The 23222-nt window shown below is 33.9% G+C and overlaps 2 protein-coding genes across 2 annotated transcripts; both read right to left on the bottom strand.

Moving 5' to 3' along the window:
* Positions 1-1526: 1526 nt before the first annotated feature.
* LOC115968691 (serine/threonine-protein kinase BSK1) lies at positions 1527-8459 on the bottom strand. Its single transcript, XM_031088165.1, has 9 exons — positions 7981-8459; positions 7723-7858; positions 6119-6252; positions 5905-6010; positions 4379-4464; positions 3420-3608; positions 2465-2629; positions 2266-2379; positions 1527-2060 (listed from the first exon to the last, which is right to left on the bottom strand). Exons 1-9 carry the CDS (start codon positions 8302-8304, stop codon positions 1806-1808), a joined length of 1509 nt encoding a protein of 502 aa, XP_030944025.1. The 5' UTR covers positions 8305-8459; the 3' UTR covers positions 1527-1805.
* Positions 8460-12508: 4049 nt separating this feature from the next.
* On the bottom strand, positions 12509-19412 carry LOC115967877 (nitrate regulatory gene2 protein-like). The gene is made up of 4 exons (XM_031087028.1): positions 17731-19412; positions 17349-17560; positions 16770-16993; positions 12509-14195 (listed from the first exon to the last, which is right to left on the bottom strand). The coding sequence occupies exons 1-4, from the start codon at positions 19064-19066 to the stop codon at positions 13490-13492; spliced, it is 2478 nt and encodes an 825-aa protein (XP_030942888.1). The 5' UTR covers positions 19067-19412; the 3' UTR covers positions 12509-13489.
* Positions 19413-23222: the final 3810 nt, after the last annotated feature.

Below are 23222 nucleotides of genomic sequence, written 5' to 3'. Positions count from 1 at the left end.
TAACTACATATTTTGAAAATTTAATCATTGGATTGCATGCGTTTTATATTTTTAAAACACAAGTCAAATTTCATATCAATCCAATATAATTTACTATTCGATCAATAAACTTATTTTTTATGCATAATTTTAGATAACAAAAAACTTGAAATTTAAATATTTGATTGATAACATAACTATTATTTATAAGAATGTAGGGTATAACTTATAAGAATAGAATATAATTCAATGGTGAACTTGTCAAAATTTACAACTAATAAAAAAAATACTAAGTGGAGTTGTAACCTTAAACTAATATCAAGTTTTTAGTCAAATTTTGTCCATATGTCTAATTCAATAAGAAAACAGTAATATTTATCCTTAGTCTTCCAACGTGATGCTATACGAACCCAGCTCAATTAACAACTAAGATAAGTCTTAGCAAATAAAGCATGAATTTGCACTTGAACAAACGCATCTTTAACGCGTTTTTGTGTTGAACAAGTCCACAATAAATGGGTTAGTAATGGTTATTTGGGAAGACAAGGGAAATAAGATTGGTCATAAAGTGCTGCTTAAATATCAAGATTGTTAGTGTGATCTGCTGTTAAGGTGTGGAAACATCACCCAGTAGTAATAATTGTGGCTGTTTATTTGAGTTGGGGCTCTCTGCAGTCTTCACTTCAAAGTGAAGCTTTCCATGGTGGGTTTTTACTACAATATAGCCATAGCTAAATTAGTTTTGGTGAGTAGTTGTTGTTCAACTGTTATGATGCGTGGTCTTTGAATTTTGAAATCCATATATTAATTACTTCGAACTCGAGCTTTGTGTGCAATCACTATGTTAGAATTTGAGGCTTCTGTTTAACAATGATATACAGTGGCGTTATGTCAAAGTTAAGTTCAAAGGCCTTACCCATGATTGTTATTGGATATGACCATCACGTGTGGCTATTTCATACGTAAATATCATGCGTCAAGACCGAAAACTGGCGTAGCCAAGTCATTTGGATGTTACTAAACTTTCTAAAAGTGGCCCTGCTAGATCCACGGTTAGGTAGAGTTTGGATAGCATTTTCAACGCTTGCGTTGAGCGTTTGTGTCTGTCAGTGGATAGCGTTTTCAACACTTGTGTTGAGCGTTTGCGTCTGTCAATGGATAGCGTTTTCAACACTTGCAGTGAGAGTTTGTGTCTGTTAGTGGGTCTCGTATACTATTTACAAGACTCACAAACCTCTTTTTCAACAAAATTTTTATTAAAAATAGGTCTCACAGTACTATTCATATATTTAAAAATTATTTTACTACAGTGTTTTCAATTTTCAGCAATAAACGATATCCAAATAAACCCTTAGTAACCTAATTGCCTACAACTATTTGCTAAAGAAGTCAAATTCTGGACTTCTAACCAGAAATTAGTCATGATGACCCTCTGATGTAGTAACAAAAATCACTTTTTAAGTGCCAATAAACACTGAGTCAGTCAGTCCTCCAATCCAATAAACAAAAACGATTTGTGTCAATTAGCTCAGTCAATCCTAGTCAGCTCATTCAAATACTGTAAATGAATTGGCATTTCTTCTAAACAATATTTGTTCACTTCCAAGCAATCAAATGCTGTCTAGATTACACTGTTCAAGTTGATCATAAATTCGATATATATTATATGAAGCACACGTGCATAAATACAAAGTGTGTCTCTACATATTACATTTTTGTTTGAGAAGAAAATATGGAATCCAAGCTCAGATTTTATACAAATTTGGGTAGCCTCAACAATAATGGGTAGCGATGAATGGAGTTATTTCTGATTACAGGGTTGATTCTCATGATGCTCTCCCGCCTCGTTGCTTCTTTTCTTCTAGTGTAGTCGCTTCATTTAGCATATCAGCAGCATCCTTGTGCATGTTCAGCTTGGACAGAGCAACTGACTGCATGTAGAAAGCTGTGGGCCAATCTGGATTGACACATTGTGCTTGCATTGCATCTCGAAGGGCAGGATCTGGTTGATCACATAACAGATAGCATAGACTGCGCCTTGCAAAAACAGTTGGAGAGACCATTATTCCAACGTTTATGAACTGCAAAAGAAACAAAGCATAAACATGACAACCAAGTTCAGTTAGCAGCTACTAGCCAAAAGGTGCATGTCAAAATTGAGTAAATTTATTAGCACACAATCTCATTGTATAGACAAAGCCCAGGAGCTTTTTCCATCACCTTTTTGTTTTGTTTTTCTGTGTTTTTTTCTTTTTCTTTTTCTTTTTAGGGACTACAAAATTATACCTGGGAATAACATTCAATGGCAGCTTTAAAATCTTTGTCACGGAATGCTTGGTCCCCACGCTTCCTTGAGTCCAGCATCTCTCTCATTTGTTGGGTCCACTCTTGGAAAGATAACTGAATCAATCAAAATTCAAAGAAACTTATTAGCATCCAATTTAAGAAAAGGAATATGCAAGGCCCAGTTTTACAAGCCAATAACCTCATTAGTTCCTTCATCATCTCTATAGTGCGCCATAACCAGCAGCTGATGGATAGCTGTGAGATCCATCCTTGAACAAGCCTCACCCATTGCTGAAAGAGGGCGTTGCGGTGTTGATGGAGCTTCCTCATGCTTTGAAATTCCAAGCATGATATAAGATGGAACCTGCAAATCAAGAATAATGGTTTATACGTTTTTAACAAAAAGCCATGCTCCATTGAATTTCTTAAACCACAACCTCTAGTTATTTTCTGAGCATAGTCCTTTGCCATTTTATAACACAGTGCAGCACCCAAAAAAGAAAAATAAAATAAAATAAAATGATGCACTTCAGGAGAATCCCCTTAAGTAGGTGGAGAGCAGCAAGGAAAAGGAAGGCTAAAGTCAAGAACTTTCAAAAAAATTGAAAGAAAAATGTTTTTGTGTGTTATGTGCATTGTGTTAGCCTTACAATGTATACTAATCTTTCCAAGAATACTATAATCTTAATAAACTAATTTCACAAACTCAACTTTTGAAAGAACAATGTATCTGATGCAGAAGTGTACATTCATGTTAACCCTTTGGAGTCTAAATATACCAAGACATTTGCTTAAATTGATGTTTATCATGAGATTTAATCATCTGAAAGAACTTCAATACAATCAAGCAAGTCAGCCACTACTGTTTGTGTCTGCATATATCTCCATCATTGTCATATATAGTACAAAAGTACCTTCTATTCATATCCAGTCACATTTAGAAATTTCAGGAATTTGTAGAATCATATAACAAGGTAGTGAACTTTTAAACTAAAGGGAGCATTTTACATTACAGCTCCAAAAATCAATGCCAAAAAGGATAATATTCATGAAGTCAAAAAGAAATAATAAAATAAATTGGCAAAGAATAATAGTTTTATCCGATAGGTTTGATATTGGATAATTCTTTAAGATCATAAATTAAAATTCCTTACATCAGTTTTGGTTTGCAGTTGAGCAAGTGTCGCAACAAGGTCATTTGTATTAGGTCGCTCCCTTGGTTCATACTGCAAACACTGAGAGGCCAGATTAACAACTAATGTTGCTTCTTCTGTAGAAAACTTTCCCTCCAAATGCGAATCCATTAAGAGAATGATGTTTTTCCCCCTAATCATGTCAAGAGCCTACATACATATTAGAGATCAAATTAGTTCTCGACCTTGTATCTTGTATTAATCAATCAACATCTAAAAAATGTCACCATTGTTTAACATTCAAGCATCTCAAAATGTAAGGTAAAAATTCAAACTCTCAAGACTAATTTCAAAGAAGCTATACTGTATCTTTTTTTTTTTTTTGCTTAGTAATATCAACTTATGAATTTCTTACAAGAAAGACAATGCAACATGGGTGAAATGTGACTGGTGTGATAGTAGTCATAACCCCATCTCATCCCGTGCTTCACCTATCTATCCAGAAATCACATAAACTAATGAATGTGTCTAAATCAATTAGAAAAATGGAAATATATTTCCTTGGTCTTCCAACCTGATGCTATATGAACTGAGCTCTATTAAGAACTGAGATAAGTCTTAAAACATAAAGCATGTAGTTGCATTACAACAAATGCATCTTTAAAGTGTTTTTATGTGGAACAATTCCACAATAAATGGGTCACTCATGATTATATAGGATGGCAAAGGGAGCAAGATTGGTCATGAGTTAAGCAGGTTACATAAGACAAAGTTCTGCTCAAATCCAAACTATAAGAGTATGTGAAGAATATTTCATTTCCTGCATATTGTAGTCCTTTATAGAAAACTTTGCATTTCAAGTTCTGACTGACACACTTCACTATATCATAGGCTCTATCTTATACAACTACCCAGGCAATAAAGAACATGCATATGATATTAAATATGCATACCACCTTTTACAGAAATAATCGACTTACATGACTTGGGGGGATGTGTTTTCCACTTAGCAGATCCAGAAGAACAGTGCCAAAGCTGTAAATAACACTTTCAGGGGTGACCCTTCCTAAAACATAAAAATTATGGTAATGACAATAAGTCAAGCTCATACAAGAAGAATGTGCAATTCAAAATAAGAAAACGATTGTTGTAAGAGCAGCATCAAGATTAGGATCTCTACTTCTCTAAGTGCCAAATTAATAGCAGCCCAAGATTTGAGATGGCAATTAATTCTATCATTTACCAATTAATAAGAAAAGTGGAGAGCTTCACATGAATATTCCTGTCTAGCTCTGTGAATTTCAAGAATACCAAAAACTACTATCATTGATAAAATGGCATAGTGTCTAATATCTCTATGTGTGCATGGGTGTCACCAGTGGCGGAGCCAGAATTTCAACTCGGGGGGCAAGATTAAATGACACCTCGATAGTCATTATTATGATCATGTTTCTTCATAAGCTCAATTAACTACATGTGTGTGTGTATACGTACATATATATATATATATATATATATATATATTGCATATCATTCAAATAAAGAAAACAAAAATAATCAAATTATAGTTAATAATAATAATAAAATAATCTAAATACATAATGTTGAAATTAAAATAAATTGAGAAAATAAATTAATGTAGGAGTGTTAGGAATATAATAATATACCTATAAAGTTGTATTAATGTTTTAGTGCCTTGCATTCTTTTAAAAAAATTTGTAGAATTAAGCATATGTTTCTTTATTTGTTTAAGTAGTTAAAATTAAGATTTATAGAAAGAGTATGAAACTGTGATAAATTAGAAGAAAATATGAGTCATGTCAAGAATACAATAAAAATTCACAGCAATTTCACAACATTCCTCAAATTAGCACATCATCCCATACATGTGGGTCATTAAAAAAAAATTAAATCATATATTGTTGTTTACATTCTGAATGGAAAGAACACAAAGTAGATTTTTTTAATGCTCTACACACAAAAAGAAGGTGAGTTCAAGTTTTTCATCATTGACCTTTTTTATGTCTAAAAAATATCAATCTGTAATTTGTAGTTTGTAATATATACTATGACCTTGTGAGAAGCAAAGGAATTCTATAATAGTGAATTTAACTATTTAAATGGCCCACTAGGAAAAGACAAAAACTAGTATGGTGATTGTTTTTTTCTCTTATAGTAGCATGCTTTCTGATATGTGTAGGGGGGCAATTTAGGCTTTCTAACATCAAAGTCTAGTATTATACTATTATATACAAATTCTGGGGCAGGTCAGGGGGGGCAGCTGCCCCCCCTTGGCTCCGCCTGTGTGTGTCACATATTGGTTTCCAGTTTCAAAAACGGTTATTTCCACACATGTGCAATAAAGATGAGCTAACAAAGTAATTAGGGGAAGCTGTGGACCAGTTTAGCAGCAGTGGCAAAAAACATGATTGTAGGTAAATCCTTTAACATGTGAATAGAAGAATACTAATAGCCAAACTTATACACGGAATGTAGAAGCAATTACCATTTCGTAAATACTCAGGAGGTGTGTAGGCTAGGTTCGTGCTATAACTTTTCCCATCCCTACTATTCTTCATCAAGCCAAAACATGAAAGACGAGGATCGCCATCCTACAAGTCCATTCAAATATAAGAGTCAACCTAGATGATAGGGAAGTTAAATGCGTAACTAGTATATGTATTAAAAGCTAAATAAAAACGAATTTGACAAAAGATTACCTCATCAAAGAGAACCCTGTAAGGGTTCAAATCATGGTATAACGGACGACCCTCAAAACTGCTGTAATCCAAGGCTTCAGCAATATGACGAGCTACTCTTAAACGCATGGCCCACTCAATGGTTTGATTTTCCCCTACCAAGAACAAACAAGAGACACAAATTTTAGACAAACCAAAATGCACCCACTCATTCTTGATTTGACAGTATACATGGTATAAATAGCAATTCAAATGAATCCCATATAAAAACTTCAAGAAAAGGTAACATCAAACAAAAATAATAAGCTAGACTTACACATACTAGTCATGAAAATGTTTGTACGGGTTAAGAAAGTGCTCTAGACAACTATTGACATCATCAAGCCAAATGCAGTCTGATTCTTTCCATTCAATGAAATAAATCTACTGTATATATGCGCACTCATACACTAAAAAATGGAAATTAATTACCAGTAAAATTGGATTTCTAATCAAACATCATAAGAGACCAATGGTGGAGCCAGGGTAGAGGGAATGAGTGGGGGAAATTGCCCCCTCACCCACACACACCCCCCCCCCCCCCCCCCCCCCCCCCGCACGCAGGGACCTCCCCCAAAACTCATATATGATACTACTAGAAAGCCTTTTGCCCCACTATCAGAAACCTGAAGAAAAATAACAACAACATTTGGCTATTGCTAAGTTTTGGTCTTTTCCTAGTGGGTCTCACTTAAACTGATCACTATTTTAAAATTTCCTTGCTTCTCACATTATTCAGTTTTCACAGTTCACAAATCACACAGCAAACTCAAGGGTTCAAAAATTGAAGTTGCAGGTCCCACATATAATTATTATTAAAATCTAATTTTTGCAGCATAGGGCCCAAAAATATATATATATATATATATACTTCTTTGCATTAGCGCCTCCACTTATATTCTTCTCTATTTTTTCACAGTTTCAAACTCTTGCTATAAACTCAAATTTTAACTAGTTAAAAAAATAATTAAAGTTAGGTAGAGTTTTACATAATTGTATTTAAAGCATTCAAGGCAACGAGGCATGAATAAAACTTTACAGGTATATTACAATATTCTTTACACACTTATATTGGTTTATTCTCAATTTCTTTCAAGGTCTCAAATCTCAAATTATATGTTTAAACTTTTGTGTAACTAGAGTAATATATTAATTTGATAGTTATGTAAACAATATCAAATATCAAATATCAATGCTAACTATCAAACTAAGTGTGATTCATGCCAAACATTCTTAAAAAACCATTATAGCAGCCAGGGCAAAAATCATATGAATTAAACATCAACCAAACCACTAGCTAATAATAATTCAATATGGGAATTAGACTATGTAGGCCTCTTTCCCTTTCTTCTTTATTTTCTTTTTCCTATTTTCTCACATACATCAATCCAATGTTGCTCTCTTTTTACAAGGTATCAAAGCTCTGTTCTATCTTTTCTAAAATGGTATCAGAGTCATGTGTCATCTTTCTAATAGACTGCTTTAACTACTTCCAGCCAAAACTATAAATCAATAATAAAAAATAAAAAACCAAGCTTGAACACAGAACTTAGCCAAAAAAAAAACACACACACACACACACATACAGTGAAACAAATGCTTGGCAAGAGTATCATTAGGCATGTACTCAGCAACCAGCAACCTCTCATCTCCATCACAGCAGTACCCAATCAAATTGGCTAGCCTTTGATGCCTCAACTTCCCTACTCCCCATGCCTCCTCCTACAACACCCACCAACAAAAAAAACCAAAAAAAGATCAAATTTTTACACAAACCCAACTTTCCTTACCATCTAAAACTATCAAAAACCAATGAACAAATGAAAAAGAAGCAAGCTTTTTACCGCAAACTGTTTTGGGTCAGGCCAAGCCAATTTGGTGAACTTTTTCACAGCGATCCATCTCCTATTGTGGAGGCGACCTTTGTAGACCAAATTGGGAGCTTTCTCACCACTCTCAGAGACTATGAAGTCTGAGCTGAAGTTGTTGGTGGCAGCTTTGAGGTCAGAGAAAGAGAACTCAGAGAAAGAAGGAACTTCTCCGATTGGTACAGAGTCAGTAGATATAATAGAAGGTGGTTGAGTCTGGATATTGAGCTGATTGGTTTGGTGGTTCTGTTCTTTTTCTGGGTGAGTCTCTGATAGAAACGAGGACTCACAGCAACCCATCACTTTGGTTTTGCTTTTTTTTGGTTTTGGGTTTTTGGTTTTTGTGCAGCAAAAGCAAAAGCAATAGCTTGGCGTTAGAGAAGTGAAGGAAGAGGAAGAACCATGGGGTGGGGTGGGGTGGCGTGGCGTGTGTTTAGACTTTGAAAAAAGAGAGATGGGTTGGTTTTTGTACAGTTTTACTCTAGTTTTAGTTCGGGTCTGTTTGGATTTTCTTTTCTCAAATCAAGTCACACTGTAAAATTTGGTGATGGGTTCTCTGTTTTTTTCCTGTTTTTTTTTCACTCTTTTCTCTGTTGTTTTTCCACTGAGAGTGGTATATACAGTGTTTTTTTTTTTTTTTTTTCTTCACCAAACTGATCAAACTCAGATCTTTTATTCAATAACTAAAAACAGTAATAATTAAACTGTCTAGAATTGACATCTCTTATTTAACAACTATAAACGGTAACAGTTAAACTACCTAGAATTCACTATATATACACTATCTTGATAATGGAGTCTTTGCAAATATGTTACCAAGTTTGATATGTTTTAGGTGGCTAAATGTAGAAGTGTGTTTAGCTCTTTAGCCAATCAAGTTCCGCCATGACACCATAATTAAGGACATAAAATAGTATTTTATAAATGGAAAAAATGGATGATGCCTATCTGCAGTTTGCGTGTGGTATAGTTTAAAGTTCAAACTTACTTACCATAGCCTTGGCCTTGTTTGAAATATGTAGCAGTGCTCTTACAATAAAAGGTTTTAGTTTTATTAGTACCCAATTAAGTTCTGCCATGTCACCATAATTAAGGACATGAAAGAGTATTTTAAGAATGTAAAAAATGGATTATGCTATCAGCAATCTGCGTATGGTGCATTAAATAAACGTACCATAAGCTTGACCTTTGTGGATTTAATTTGATTAATACCTCTCTCACTTTCATTGTGATACTGCAAATTTTAAAAAAATATTTTCAAAGGTTGGCAGAAGAAAAATATTCTAATTTGGAGGTGATGTTCATTTCTTTGTCAAGAAAATTAATATACTAGTTTTTATAACCCCTTTGAGCCTCTTATCCTCGCCAAGATTTGGATATGTTCTCGTATTTGGCATCACATTGAGAAAACTAGTGCATGTTTGTACAAGCAATGATTACTATTCATATCTTTATTGGTATGCTTAACCCAAAAATGGCCTTACAATCTTACCTTTAAAAAAAAAAAAAAGTCATGCTAAAAAGTGTTATTAGCATATTAATTAACAATCTATTTTAGGAAAGTTTTAACACTATTTTTATGAAAAATAGAAAAAAATTGTCAAAATATTAATTTTTTTCAATAAAAACTTTATTTAAATAGATTATTAACTAATACTTTAGGCATTCTTTAGTATTTTTCAAAAAAAGAAAAACAAATAGAAACAAAGTGACCTATAATTTTTAGGCATTCTTTAGTATTTTTCAAAAAAAGAAAAACAAATAGAAACAAAGTGACCTATAATTTGAATATTTCTACGTACAAAAAGGCAAATAATTTTGAATACATTATGGCGTCCTCCACTAGTTTTGTTTCTCTAATTAATTAGTACTTTTCTTTATCATTGGATACCCAAACGTGTCATTAGATGGTAGGATTTGTTTTTTTTTTTTTTATGAGTATCTTGAGGCTGTTATAAATGAAGACTGACTTAAGGCATATATTCTCAACCAATTGGAGCTTTTTGTCACATTTCATGACGTGCCACTTGTCAACAAAAAGCAATATCCATGCTGAGGACCACTGCATGTTTAGTGTGAGTTTATGTATTGGCGGCTAAACAACTCTTGTTTTGGCACATTGACACACTCCACACTTTCTTGAGCATGTAAATAAATGCAGAAAATTGTATCTTCTAGAGCCTTATCATAATTTTTGTTTTTCAAATCCGTTTTGAAATAGTTTATATAGCTTTTTTGTTTAAATTTTAAAAAAAGAAATGTACTAAAATATACTTATACAATTATACATTAAAAATGTAAAAACTTTTAAAAAATAAGATTTTAATAAATTATAAATAAAAGTTAAAAATTAAAAACTAATGCTAAAATTTAATGCCAAACTCACCTTGAGTTCCAATAGCAACTCCAAAAATGCAACTATGCAAGTTTCAATCCCATTGTAACACAAAACTATGCAAAAGCAAATTAAATTTAGCAATTAAAATGTTAATAGTAGAAAGAACTTATGATTTCTTTTATTTAATTGTAATTAATGTTACATTTTAGCTTTTACTTGACTATTGACTATTGTAGTATTAGTAGTATTCGTCATTTAAATAGGACACACGGCATATTAGTTGGCTATGGACTATTTGTGCAGTACAAGAGTCGTGTGGAGAACGAATATATGCCGACTTTGCTTTTGAAGATTAGCATGAACGAACGAACGTGTATATTTCGGTGGGGTTTGATGTCGCCTTTTTTCTTTTAAGAATTTTTGATACGTTAATCATATCTATAATAGTTCTTTGCCAAAAGGAAATAATTTATAATATATATATATATATATATATATATATATACACACACTATAATACGGTATTTTATTAAACATTCTCACACGATATGCAATGCATTTCAATAATTTTTTCTTATAAAAAATTGTAAATTTTTAGTGTTTTATTTTATAGACAATAAGAATGATGAAGTGATTTGAAACTTGAAAGTTACATAATAAAATTACTAATATAGAAAGGCATGTAAGAATGTTACATGTCAACTAGAATACAAATATCTCACATTGGAAAAAAAAAAATACAAATATCGTTTTGACAAAATAATATTGCAAATGTCCTTCAATATTTTTTTTTTTTTTTTACATTCCTGATTGTGTGTGTGTTTTTTTTTTCTTTTGTTGGACTTTGTTTCAACTTTTGCACTAAATTTGAACAAGAATAACATATTTTAAATCAATTTATTCTCATATAAATCTATAAACAAAATGACAGAAAATTTTCATTATACTTAAATAATTAATGTACAACTTAAAAAAAAATTAATATAATAATAAATATATTTATCCTATCAGTAATCTTTTTAATTACATAGTATAAATACTACAATGTTAGTTTCAATGTTGGTTCCAATAAATGTCACTAAAAGAAGGTAGGAAATCTAAATAGTTAAGACTAATTTGAGTGAATTTACAAATATTTAATTTTTGATAACTTTTGAACAATTTTTTTCAAAATAACTAAACATGAGGAAAAATGTCACATTCTAAATTTATTATTATTATTCCAAATACAAATAATTTCTTACATAAAGTTCATAAAAATAATCATATAAATCATGGTTTTAAAAATGGTGTAGCTCTTAGTTGTTATAGACCGAATTATGATCCAATTCCCAGTTGAATTGGTTGTCCAGATTTTAAAACCATGATGTAAATTCCTATAATATAAATAATTAATTCACAAGTATAAATAATTAATATAATATATTTACATTTACTTCATTGGCTAATTCAATGAATTAATAGTTTGATATATAAATGTAAATTTTATTGACGTAAAAGCCTAAATATATATATATATATATATATATATATTTAACTTTATTGAGGCAGATGTCTAAATAATAATTAAAAAATCACAAAGAATGCACTAAATTGCAGAACATATTTGTCCTTCTTGAGGTTTTTGCTTCTTTATATATAGATTTTAGCCAACTCCCTAAGCTCATATCAAGTAATGATTACATCAGCTAGATAAGGATTATCACTCTAATAGCAAACTAGTATAGAGTCATATTAATAGATGCTCTTATGACAAATTTTTAATAAACAATTTTAGGAAAATTTTAACACAATTTTTATGGAAAATATAAAGAATCATAAAAAATTAAATATTCTTTATTTTCCTATAAAAAAATTTTCTAAAAAAATTTCCTAAACTAATGCTCTTTTCACCTCGTATAAAGTAAGCTAGTATCTTCCATTCTTCCCTCATGAATAGTTTGGGGGATATTCCTACACTGCTTCTTCGGGATATCATTAGCGCAAAGGAAGAGAAGAGGAGAGTAAAGTGAAAAAGTTCCCTAAATATACTAAAATTTAGTACATTCCGATCACTTTCTCCCTCAATCTAACCATAAGGTTAATCTTCAATCACTTTCTCCCTCAATCTAACCATATGGTTAATCTTCAAGCAGTTGCATTATTCCCACCCCGAAAGGAAATTCATTTGGCTAATAGTAATACCGCTCTTTATTGAAGGTGCTTGCAGTTTACTCGGTTTCAGGATTCATCTATACAATAAATTGATGTAAAAGAAAGTTTTAAACTAAAAGAAATAAAGAAAGAAATAATTTATCAAACTATTGCATGGGCTTATCTATGACTTGCGTCACTCTGAACAACCCAATAGCCTATTCTTAACTCAAAACTCATGCAAAACTGGAGGGAGGTCCCCTTACTGAGACAATTTGGCCTGATGGTGCGTCCCATGTAGCCCTTCATTGAAAAAACTCATGCCCCAACTATCTTTTCCATGAAAAAAGCTGGGTACAGTTTGGGAAATTGTCTCATAGGATGTTTAAAAATGAGAGTCCCACTCACACCGCTTGTTGCTTACTGTACATAATGCAGTGCATATAGCTCATCACGAAATCCAATGAGCAAAGACATTCATTAAGCATCACAATCACTTGGCCCAACTACAGCTTTAGGATACTTTTGTTGTCAACAGCAGTGACTTAAGACAGTCTTTAATCAGGCACAAAGACACCTTGTATCTAGCCCATGTTCTTTCCATGTCAAGTATCACTCACTTGTATTGGGATTATGATGAAACAGTTGGACCTGGATGACCTCTCTCATCAATGGCAATGTGATCCTCCCAAATCCAGGCCAAAAGTATGGATTGCCATACAGTTCAGGTCCACCATCATATGACTCATAACCAGATCTTCTCTTGATAACATGAACAACCAACCAAAGCAGTCCATCATGGGCCACAACATTTGGAGTAAACGATATCCATATTGGATAGAATGGATTCCTTAAGACTCCACATGATAAAACCCTCAACAAACCTGAGCTTCATAAAATATTTTGAAAGGGCTGATAGCTGCAGATAATAAACCAAATTACCAATGCAAAAGCTTCGACACTTTTATTACCTACTCAGCTCTATGAAACTCTTTCATGCTTTTGGAGACTTTCTTATTCACCGAGGGGCTGAAGTTCCTGGTAAGCTTTCATGGATTCATCCATGAATTTCTCCATGGCCTCAAAAATGTGCTGCAGACTTGCCTGTATGCTACGATTGCTAGTGTCACTAGGATATACAATCTGTTCATCTGAGTGAATGTTACCATCCTGAGTGAACAGAACCATTTTCTTGTCTAATGCCTGCATCTCTTTCTGTATTTTCTGGTCCTCTCTATCCAAATTCTTAACCATCCTCTCCAGATCCTTGTTCACCATCATTCTCTGGCGCATTTCATTTTTATCATGTTCCCAGATCTGTAAAACACTGTAGGTAAAAACACGCATACAGTCAACCACTTCCTTCTCAGATATTCTATCCATAGCTTGTGACCACCGATTACAGATTACAAACACAGGTGGTGCACCAATCCTACTAGGTGAGAAGGGAGCTGGTCCATCCTCTGTTTCTTCAGGTTCATCATAAAGGCATTTCAGAAGCCAATTATTCAAGGCTTTCACATAGCCCTTCTGGGCATTTATCCAACTAGAGAATGTGTCTGTCCATCTAATAAGCTCATGCTCAAGCTCCAAAGTAGCTTTAATATGAGAATCACTAAGCTTCTTGCCAGGTCCAATTGAACCTAAACCTTTGGCTTCTCTGATTGCTTGGCATTGACTACGATGGCATTCTAGCATAGATTTCCACATTCGTGTCAACCTGAAGGATAATTAACTCACATTAAACACCATCAAGACAATACAAAACAGAAAGCCTAACCGGTAACCGCAAATTACATACAAAACAGCATATGCACAAGGCTGTCAGTCACAAAGAAATAAAAATTCCAAACTAGCAACCATCAAGAAAATAAAATGCATTAAGTTTGTATAAATACATAAATATAATAAAAGACAACAAAAGGATTAGTGTCAATTTCAGGGGGGCAGGGGGGAGGAGGGAGAAAGCTCTCATTTTTAGACGTCCTTAACCAATACATAATTGAACACACTATAGGCAACATATATTTTCTTCTCACATTTACTAGTGTATGTTAAACACTTTGTTTGGCATTTGGCCTCTTCAATGCCATTTGGAGCAAGCAAAATCTCACCAAATAACATTATCCAAACTCTCCGTTCATTTTTTTTTTTTTTTTTTGATAGGTAATAAGAGTATTATTAAACAAACTGTAAAACTGCAGAAAGCAAATACAAGGTGTACATACTCTCCATTCATATTTTGAATTATAATATCCTAGGAAGCTCATCCTAAGAGATCAGAAATTATTTGTAATCAAGATCATTCTATAGGTGTATGTTCAATCATAACAAGCTTAACTACTGGCCACCTATCTTGGCCTTAGGAAATTAATAAAATGAAGATTCAACAATTATGAACAAAGAATAATAGTTAACAAATTCTTGCACACGTTCAGTATCTATTCATTTGAATTAAATTTAGTTACCTTTGCGAATATCTCTCTCCTCAAACGCATTATAGTATACAAAACATTGGAGTGTAACATTATAATTAGCACTTAAATGTAGTGTTACCGTAACTAAAAAATAACATTCAAAAAAGAAAGAAAGGCACCCTTCTATCTTAGCATCAATTTTGGAACTTAAAGCACACACTTCTACATGTTCTAAAAAAGACCTTGAGCTTGGAGTAGGACACATTAACCATTTGGTCCCATCTTTCCACTTTATTTTTCTGCAAGTAAATAATCCATTGAACCCAAGGGGGGCCACTCTTCTACTTTAGATCCACTTCTGTGAACAAATATCTATTCCAGTGAACAAATATGATGCCACAAGAAAAATTAACATATGTACTAATAATATATGAAATGTAAGAGGATACTGAAAAGGACATTACACTTAACTACACACGCACACACACAGAAAATGTGAGACAAACTCCCATACACAGTGCAATGTATAAAACAATATTAAGACCTCAAATCGCTTAACCTAACACAATACCCTACTACCATATGGCAAACACACCTCATTGCCATAGAAGTAGCATTTCTAATCACCCTGCAAAGCGAAGAGTGAACTACTGCACATTTTGCCACTGCCATCAGCAACTGTGTCAAGCTCTCACCAGAAGACCAACCACAATACTATTATCATTTACAACTAACCAAAACCCTAGCAAACAATTAGCCACACCCCAAATCCCATTCAAACATTGCAACAGCTCATCACCATCCAATTAACTCTCCCAAATTTAACCGTACTCTTTCAAATTTTAGAAATCCTAGCCCAAATTCAACCTTATCTGAGATGCCTACAATTTGTACCCCACAACACTCACTGCATCTTCTCCTCTGCTGTGTTCAGAACTTATGCATCATTCTTCCTTTATTATTCTTTGATTATCTTGGCAACAGCAGTTGGTATTTATCATGTTTTATCTTGAACTGTGGGACATGATGTGGTAGAGATTGTTTTAAAAAACCAAGCAAGCCATGAAGATGGCTATAAAATCGAAAAGACTTGATATGTCTTAAAAAACCCCCGTGACAACAACAGGTATAGTATCAAGACTCTTTGCAGGATGCTACCACAACAATCTCTTCAAATTACTTCACACTGAACAAGCTTCACAGAACAATTGACCCAAGGATCCAGAGGAACATCAAATTCATAACCAGCAAACTTTAGCCTTATACCAATATGCATGCCTAACCCACCACTGAAATTTTCAACTCTGAAATCAACTAAAGGAAATCCCCTAAACCTAAAGTCTAATAACATGACAAACGTGGTTATCAATCAAATGTATTATGAGATACATATCTAGTCATACTCACATCGTGCAAACATAGAGCAATGGTGAGAGCAAGTTGGCACATGTGTTCACTTAACCACGCACTAATACTATATTGCAACAACTAGGCACTTGTAAATGCTGCACCTCACAGTCTACAATTCATCTATTTCTCTTTACCCTTTCTATGCTTAAGCACAAAACCAGTTTTTACCCTTGCTTTAAGAAACACAGGTACATGTAATAACTGGGTTTTAAAAAATCCCAAATTCCCCAAGTCATCCCTATTTAAGTGATAGTAAATATGCCACCCATCACAATAATAATCATGTATGAAAACATTGAAAAGACAGGCGTCCAGAAAAGCACTTAATCATGCCAAATAATATGCCGCAGTTTTAATTTGATCCTAAATTTCTTGGAGACACCATCAAGAGTGACAGAAGGGAATAACACAAATAAGACTAATAAAAGGCTGCAAAAGGAAATTAAAAGATTTGTAGATTCACATACCCTTTAATTAATTCATTCAGTTGGGGCCACAGCTCTTCATCTCTAATTGTACTTATCTTCACAGATATCCCATCAACAACCTTAATAGCCATTCTTATTTTTGTGGAAAGACTCCTTATTAAAGTACGGGTAGTATCAACTTTTGTAGCCTCAGCACCCCTTTGATCTAAGCGCTTCAGCTTACTTACCTTCCTGTCATGCACTACCCGCATCTTTTCCTCAGCCTACAACCAACACCAAGTTAACAATTCAGTGAAGAACATAAAAGACAAGAATTAGGACAAGTCAAAGAACATAACCAATGCCCCAGAGTGTCGATCAAAACCACCAAAAGGGCGTCAAATTCTTCTCCCTTCTTTTTATAAATGGTATGTTATACACGCATTTAGTGAGCAACCTCAACCTCCACCTCCACCCTATTCTTTGTGGTCAGAGGAAGTGTGATTTGTGCTAGAGCGGACTAATTTATTTTGTAGTATTATCCAAGAAACAAACTGGCGCATAACAAAACAAAAGTATTTTTAAAAAAGCATATACTGATTCGAACTTCTGAACAGAAATAAAGACGGGACCGCATACCTTAACTTCATTATAGAGCTTCTTCTCCCAAAGATACAGCTTTTGTAAGGTAGATGAAAGATTTCTAGATCCAAACGTCACCACATCTTCATCCGCATCAACCTGAGCCAGACCAGCAGAGGCCGACGGCTCAGCACCCCCTTTAGAAGTAGAAGGGTGTGAGGATACTACCGAGGCCGAAGGAGTAACCACATGCAAAATCTTTGAAGAAACTGTTCCAACACACACACTCAAAACTCAAATTCATACATAAAGATAGCGTTTTTTGTTCATGATCTACAAAATCTTTCACAGATCAAGCAGCCTAAATAACACAAAAGTCACTACCTTGATAAAACAACATGACTAAAAACAAAACCAAAAAAAAAAGTAAAGTTGGTACCTGGGTGTCTACGGTTATAAGGGAGCTTTCCCACTTCAAGCAATCTGGCAACCTCATTCCCAAACTCCGAAGCTCTCTCAAACAAGACCTCAATTTCTCTAGCCAACTGAAACACATTCAAACCCTTGTACCTAGACCTACCTTCCTCATCCTCATTCCCCACCACTTTCTTCTCAACCACATGCACTTCATACTCCGCCCCATCATTCTCCACACCACCAGAACTTGCCCTCGGCCTCGCTTCGTACAACGAAGTCGAAGCCTCGTGATCATGAACCCCACCAACCACATCATCATCATCCTCCACCATCACAGCCTTAGAATTATTCCCTCTACCCCCTTTATCACCACCACCTACAAACTTCTGATCCCCATGAACTTCCTTCACCACCTCCCTGTGGTAATAGTTATCCTCTTCCAGCTCCGGTATCCCCTCCTCCTCCCTCACCTTCGAGTCCCGGCTCGGCGTGTACGCCACCGCCGGCGACGAAGTCGAGTAGAACTTGTCGTAACTCTCGAATGGGTTCAAGAAATCCCACGCCGACGCCCGAGGCGGCGAGGGAGGAGGCGGTGGCGGCTTCGAATTCGACGTGGAACCCACCGCCGCACCGCCGTAATTCGGCGAATTCGCGTAATACCCATTTGAATTGTTGAAATTAGGATTCGGATTCGAATTCGGATACCCATATCCGTAATTTGAATAAGGACTAGCACTAGGATTGTCATAATTATTTCCATAGTATGGATAAGCATACCCAGAATTTGACGATTCGCCCATATAAACAGTCTCTGGATTCGGCGGTCTCTGCTCGTACACCACTGAAGGCGGCGTAGCTTTATTCTTCATATAATTCGTATTGTAAAGCACACTACCACCACCACCAACACCGCCATACCCATAATCCGGGTCCTGACCCGGATCCGGATAATCTATATGGTGTAAATTCGGGGATGCGTCACCCGAGGGAAAATCAATATGGTGCGCCCCGCCGGAATCGTCGTCGTCTTCATCAGAATCCGAGTGGAGATCGAGATGACCCGAATCAGAATCGTGGTTCAGAGCATGAGCTTGAGCTTGATGGTGAGCATGCTTCGGGGCCGGGTCGGGTTTTCTGGGAGAACCGGGTATTGGAGACGAGGAAGAGAGATGAGATGGATCTTGCTGGTGAATGAAGTTGTGAAGAGAGTGGCCGACGGATTTGAGCGAGTGAATATAAGCGATGTGGGACTGAGCCAAAGCGTAGCGATAGTGAATTGCTTGGTCGAGAAAGTTGAGCCTTTCACGACACAGACTCACCGCTGGGAGATCATCCACCTTTGAATTCGAGCAACCCATATATTATTTCCAAGTAAAAACAAAAACCCAGAATTTATTTTTTTGGAGTTCGGTGTCTGAGAAAGAAAAGTTTTTTTTTAGAGAGAGAAAACCATGGCTATGGTTAAAGAGATCACTAGGGTAAAGTGAAGAAGAAGAAGAAGATGAAGATAAGGGAGAGAAAGGAAAGGAAAGAGAGTACAGAGAAGGGAAAGGGAAAGGGAAGGACAGAGAGGGAATCTTTGCCAGCGCGGAGTTTAGCGTCGGTTTGTAGCTGAGAGAGAGAGAGAGAGAGAGAGAGTGTAAGAGAGAGTGAGTGAACAGTGTGTTTTTTTGTGTGTTTTGAGTTTTGCGTCGGTGCAATTCTTCCAATTTTCTAGAGTTTTGGGGGTCTACCTTTTAAACTAAAACATTAAAAAAAAAAAACTTCCAATTTTTTATTTTATTTTATTGATATTTTAAAATAATTATTGAAGTGTAACTTGTGGTTCATGCTAGGGCAAGGTTTGGGTCACAACCTTTGAAACCATTGAAGCGTGAAAATGGATATTGATTCAAAAATTTTACCAATTAAGTTAATCGAGTCTAAAATTCATCATATATATGTATTTTAGATGGTTTGCAGACTGAAATATAGTAGTACTAAACTTGATATTAATATATTTTTTTAAGAGTAGTGTTTTTGCTTAAAAAATTCAACTTATGGATGTGGTCCATTGTAATTTGTAGAATATAATTTTTGTGTGAGTTTACCATTCATGTCATTTTTATTGTTGACCTCGATCACATCATATCAACTCAATATTTATAAAAAAAAAATGAATTTCTCTTATGAGAAGATATTTTTTGTATTAAAAGACTTTATTATTAGTATTTTAACTGGATGAAGGAACTTCATGGTGAGGGTTTGATCAATCAACATTAGATTACGTGAGAGAATAGTATTATAATTTGAAGAGATAGACTAGGAGAAAGAGAGAGGGGGGTTGGACTTAGACTAGGGCAAGAAAGTAAGGGAAAAAGAAACACGGGGGTGTTTGGTTTGACGGAAAGTTTGACGCTGTTGCCGCCTTTAGCTGTGGTCTTCCATTTGGTTTTCATTTTCTCAGTCAAAATCAATTTTTGGGGCATTACAGATTTGCCCTTATTTGATTTTCTGGGTTTTTTTTTTTTTTTTTATCTTATTTTGGAATATCATTAATTCATTATTATTGTTCGTTACCAGGAAATTTTGTAACTGACCAACTTTATGGGTCTTTGTTTTGGTATCCGTGTATGAGAATTTCTTGCTGAATTTGGAATATCATTAATTCATTATTATTGTTCGTTACCAGGAAATTTTGTAACTGACCAACTTTATGGGTCTTTGTTTTGGTATCCGTGTATGAGAATTTCTTGCATTTACACCTATTATTTTCTTTTCTTTTCTTTTCTTTTCTTTTCATACTGTTTTTCTTGGAAATAATGTGATGGTTCAAAAAAAGCTTTTTGGGTTTTTCCTGGTATGAAATTTGAAACTTCCATGGCATGATTAAAAATTGTGGCTCTTCCAATTCAATTTGGAAATGGATTTGGTTTTGGTGGATTTGGATTGGATTGGATGGAACTGGTACATTTTGTTGTTAGTGCCCAATAGTTTAAGAGCGAGTTACACAATTTTTGATCCGAATTGATGGACCACATAAGCAAAAAAAGAAAAGAAAAAGAGAAATGGAGACAGGTCAATTAAAGCAAATTCATAAATTTGTGAATGATATAAAAAGAAATTTATCATTTAAAAATAGTCATGTTATTATTGGAGAAGCCATTGGACACAAGAGCTACCTAACACACCATGTGAGCGTTTGGTTTCAGCTGAAACCAACGTTCACGTTTTCATTTCCACGTTTCAGTCCTTTTTTTTTTTTTCAGTGCATGAACAGTAAATTTATTGTGCAGAGACAAAAATTACTGTTTATACACTGTAACAGCACTGTTCACGCATTAAAAATATTAAAAATGGGTCCCACAGTACTTTTCACACATTTAAAAATTATTTTGCTACAGTGTTTTCAGTTTTCAGTTTCAGCAACAATAAGCTCAATCCAAACGGACCTCATATGACATCCAACTAATCAATGTGTACTAAGTACTAATCAAGGGGAAATTACTGTGTATTCTCGAAGTACAATAAATACGTACTCCTCTCTCTCACATAAATAGTATGTCTCACTAATTAAATTCATGATAAGACTCACTATTCATGTGAAAGGGGAGAAGTATGCATTTATGATACTCTGAAAATACTTAATAATTTTTCCTAACCAAGTAGGAATTTCTTACCAAGAAAATATTTTGCTATTAATACCAATAAATGGTTTTAGCTTTCAATTCCACGAATTTTTTTTTTTTTGGTAATGGTGGTTTTATCATCATATTAAATTTGTCAATTATTTCCCATATAATAAACTATACAACTTCCTGCCCCATGCTCGCGGTCAAACAGTGTTCAAAATTTGCTTTTGTTTATGTTTGGATGGCGTACAAATGAAAGCTGCGTGTCCAATTCTCCTCAATTTTATAGTGGTCAAAATTATCATGGTTTTTTTTTTTAATTAAAAAAAATAAAACTAGTTATTTGTTGAACAAACCACTACCAGTCAATGCAATAATGTGTGAAACTATCAAGGGGAGATTTTAGATTCTTCTATTGTCATCAGTCCATTTTGGAGGAGTTTTTTCGATGGATTTATTCCATTGGTTTCTCAAAAATACAAACCAATGAAGGGAGAAACTGAGTAAAACTCATTTCTAGAGACTTGAATCCCAATCTTTACCTCCCACACTCATAAACACTTATATTTGTGAAATAACCATCGCACAAAGGTTGTGCGGTAGTCAAAGTGAGAATTTCTAAATAGCTTTATTTCAGTATTTTTATTTATTCCTATGAACAAAATATTGTCAATTTATTTTCTTCAAAATTTAAATTTATGTCATTTAAAAAATAAAAATGTTTAAACAAATGTTATTTTTTATTGTATATGATATACATTAGTGCAAATGAGTACTATTAATTGCCTAATCCTTTGTCAATTTCTCCTCTCTCTTTTTTGGCAATTTTGGAGCCACCTTTTTTTTTTTTTCCAGGAATTCATTAAAATATCAAATCGGTTGGAGAATATTACACATATTATTTTATGAACTTCCAACTTGAAATCAAATCCTATATAAAAAGAAGCAAAAGGCAAAGAAAGATAAATAAAGAATTAGCATCTGACAGACTGCAAACACCTAAGGTAAGAAAAGGTAGATAAAGGTGAAAAGAAGTCAGGGACCATATAACAAGAATTCCAGTACATTGCTTGAGCCAAAAAAAGAATTCCACTTCATTGATGGGCCTTGGATTCATTATACTTGTACCAATTTGTCATGGCAGTAAGAATATAACTTTATTGCCTGGGCTACCAATAAGAATAAGCTGCATTGTTGCATAATGCAATTTGCTTATTGCTTAATGACAAACCCTTAAAAAATAAATTGGAAAAATTTTAGTGAAAGATAATTATGTGTAATTTCACAAAATGGAGACTCTATAAAGGAAAATACTAAACATACTACTCATTTGATTATAAAATATTTACAAAATGATTTTGGCTATATCAACATGATAAAAAACAGTTTTATGTTTAAAAATGAACACATTAATTTGTAATGTTATGTAGTAAAATCTAGAGTACCCTTAACTTACATGAAGGAAAAAATGCATGAACAAACTAATTGTCCGCCTTAGTCACGCAGTGAGTCCTTGCTATTGATAGTAAGCAAAACTAATTCAAAGAGAATATGATTATTTTACAATTGTTGCTATTTCAATAATTGTTCAAAACTATTTTTGAGATTGAAATCTGAAATTCTTTTCTAGGGTGCTTCATAAAACAAAATTTTTTCCCATTTTTAGGTCAAAATAAATTGGATTTTAAAGATCAATAGGTATATGTCATCAATAAGTTGTTTATATTGCAAATTATTGTAGTTTAAAAATATGCATAAAATATAATCTCATAAATCATATAGTAAATAATATCTGATTAACATAAAATTTGACATGTGTATTAAGAGCGTAAAAAACATGCAATCCAACAGTTAAATTTTTTAAATAAGTAGTAATATTAATGATATTAAGTAAGATTGTAAC

The sequence above is a fragment of the Quercus lobata genome, chromosome 11 (genome assembly GCF_001633185.2).
Source record: "Quercus lobata isolate SW786 chromosome 11, ValleyOak3.0 Primary Assembly, whole genome shotgun sequence".
NCBI lineage: Eukaryota > Viridiplantae > Streptophyta > Magnoliopsida > Fagales > Fagaceae > Quercus > Quercus lobata.
This window is presented reverse-complemented; position numbering and strand designations above follow the sequence as displayed.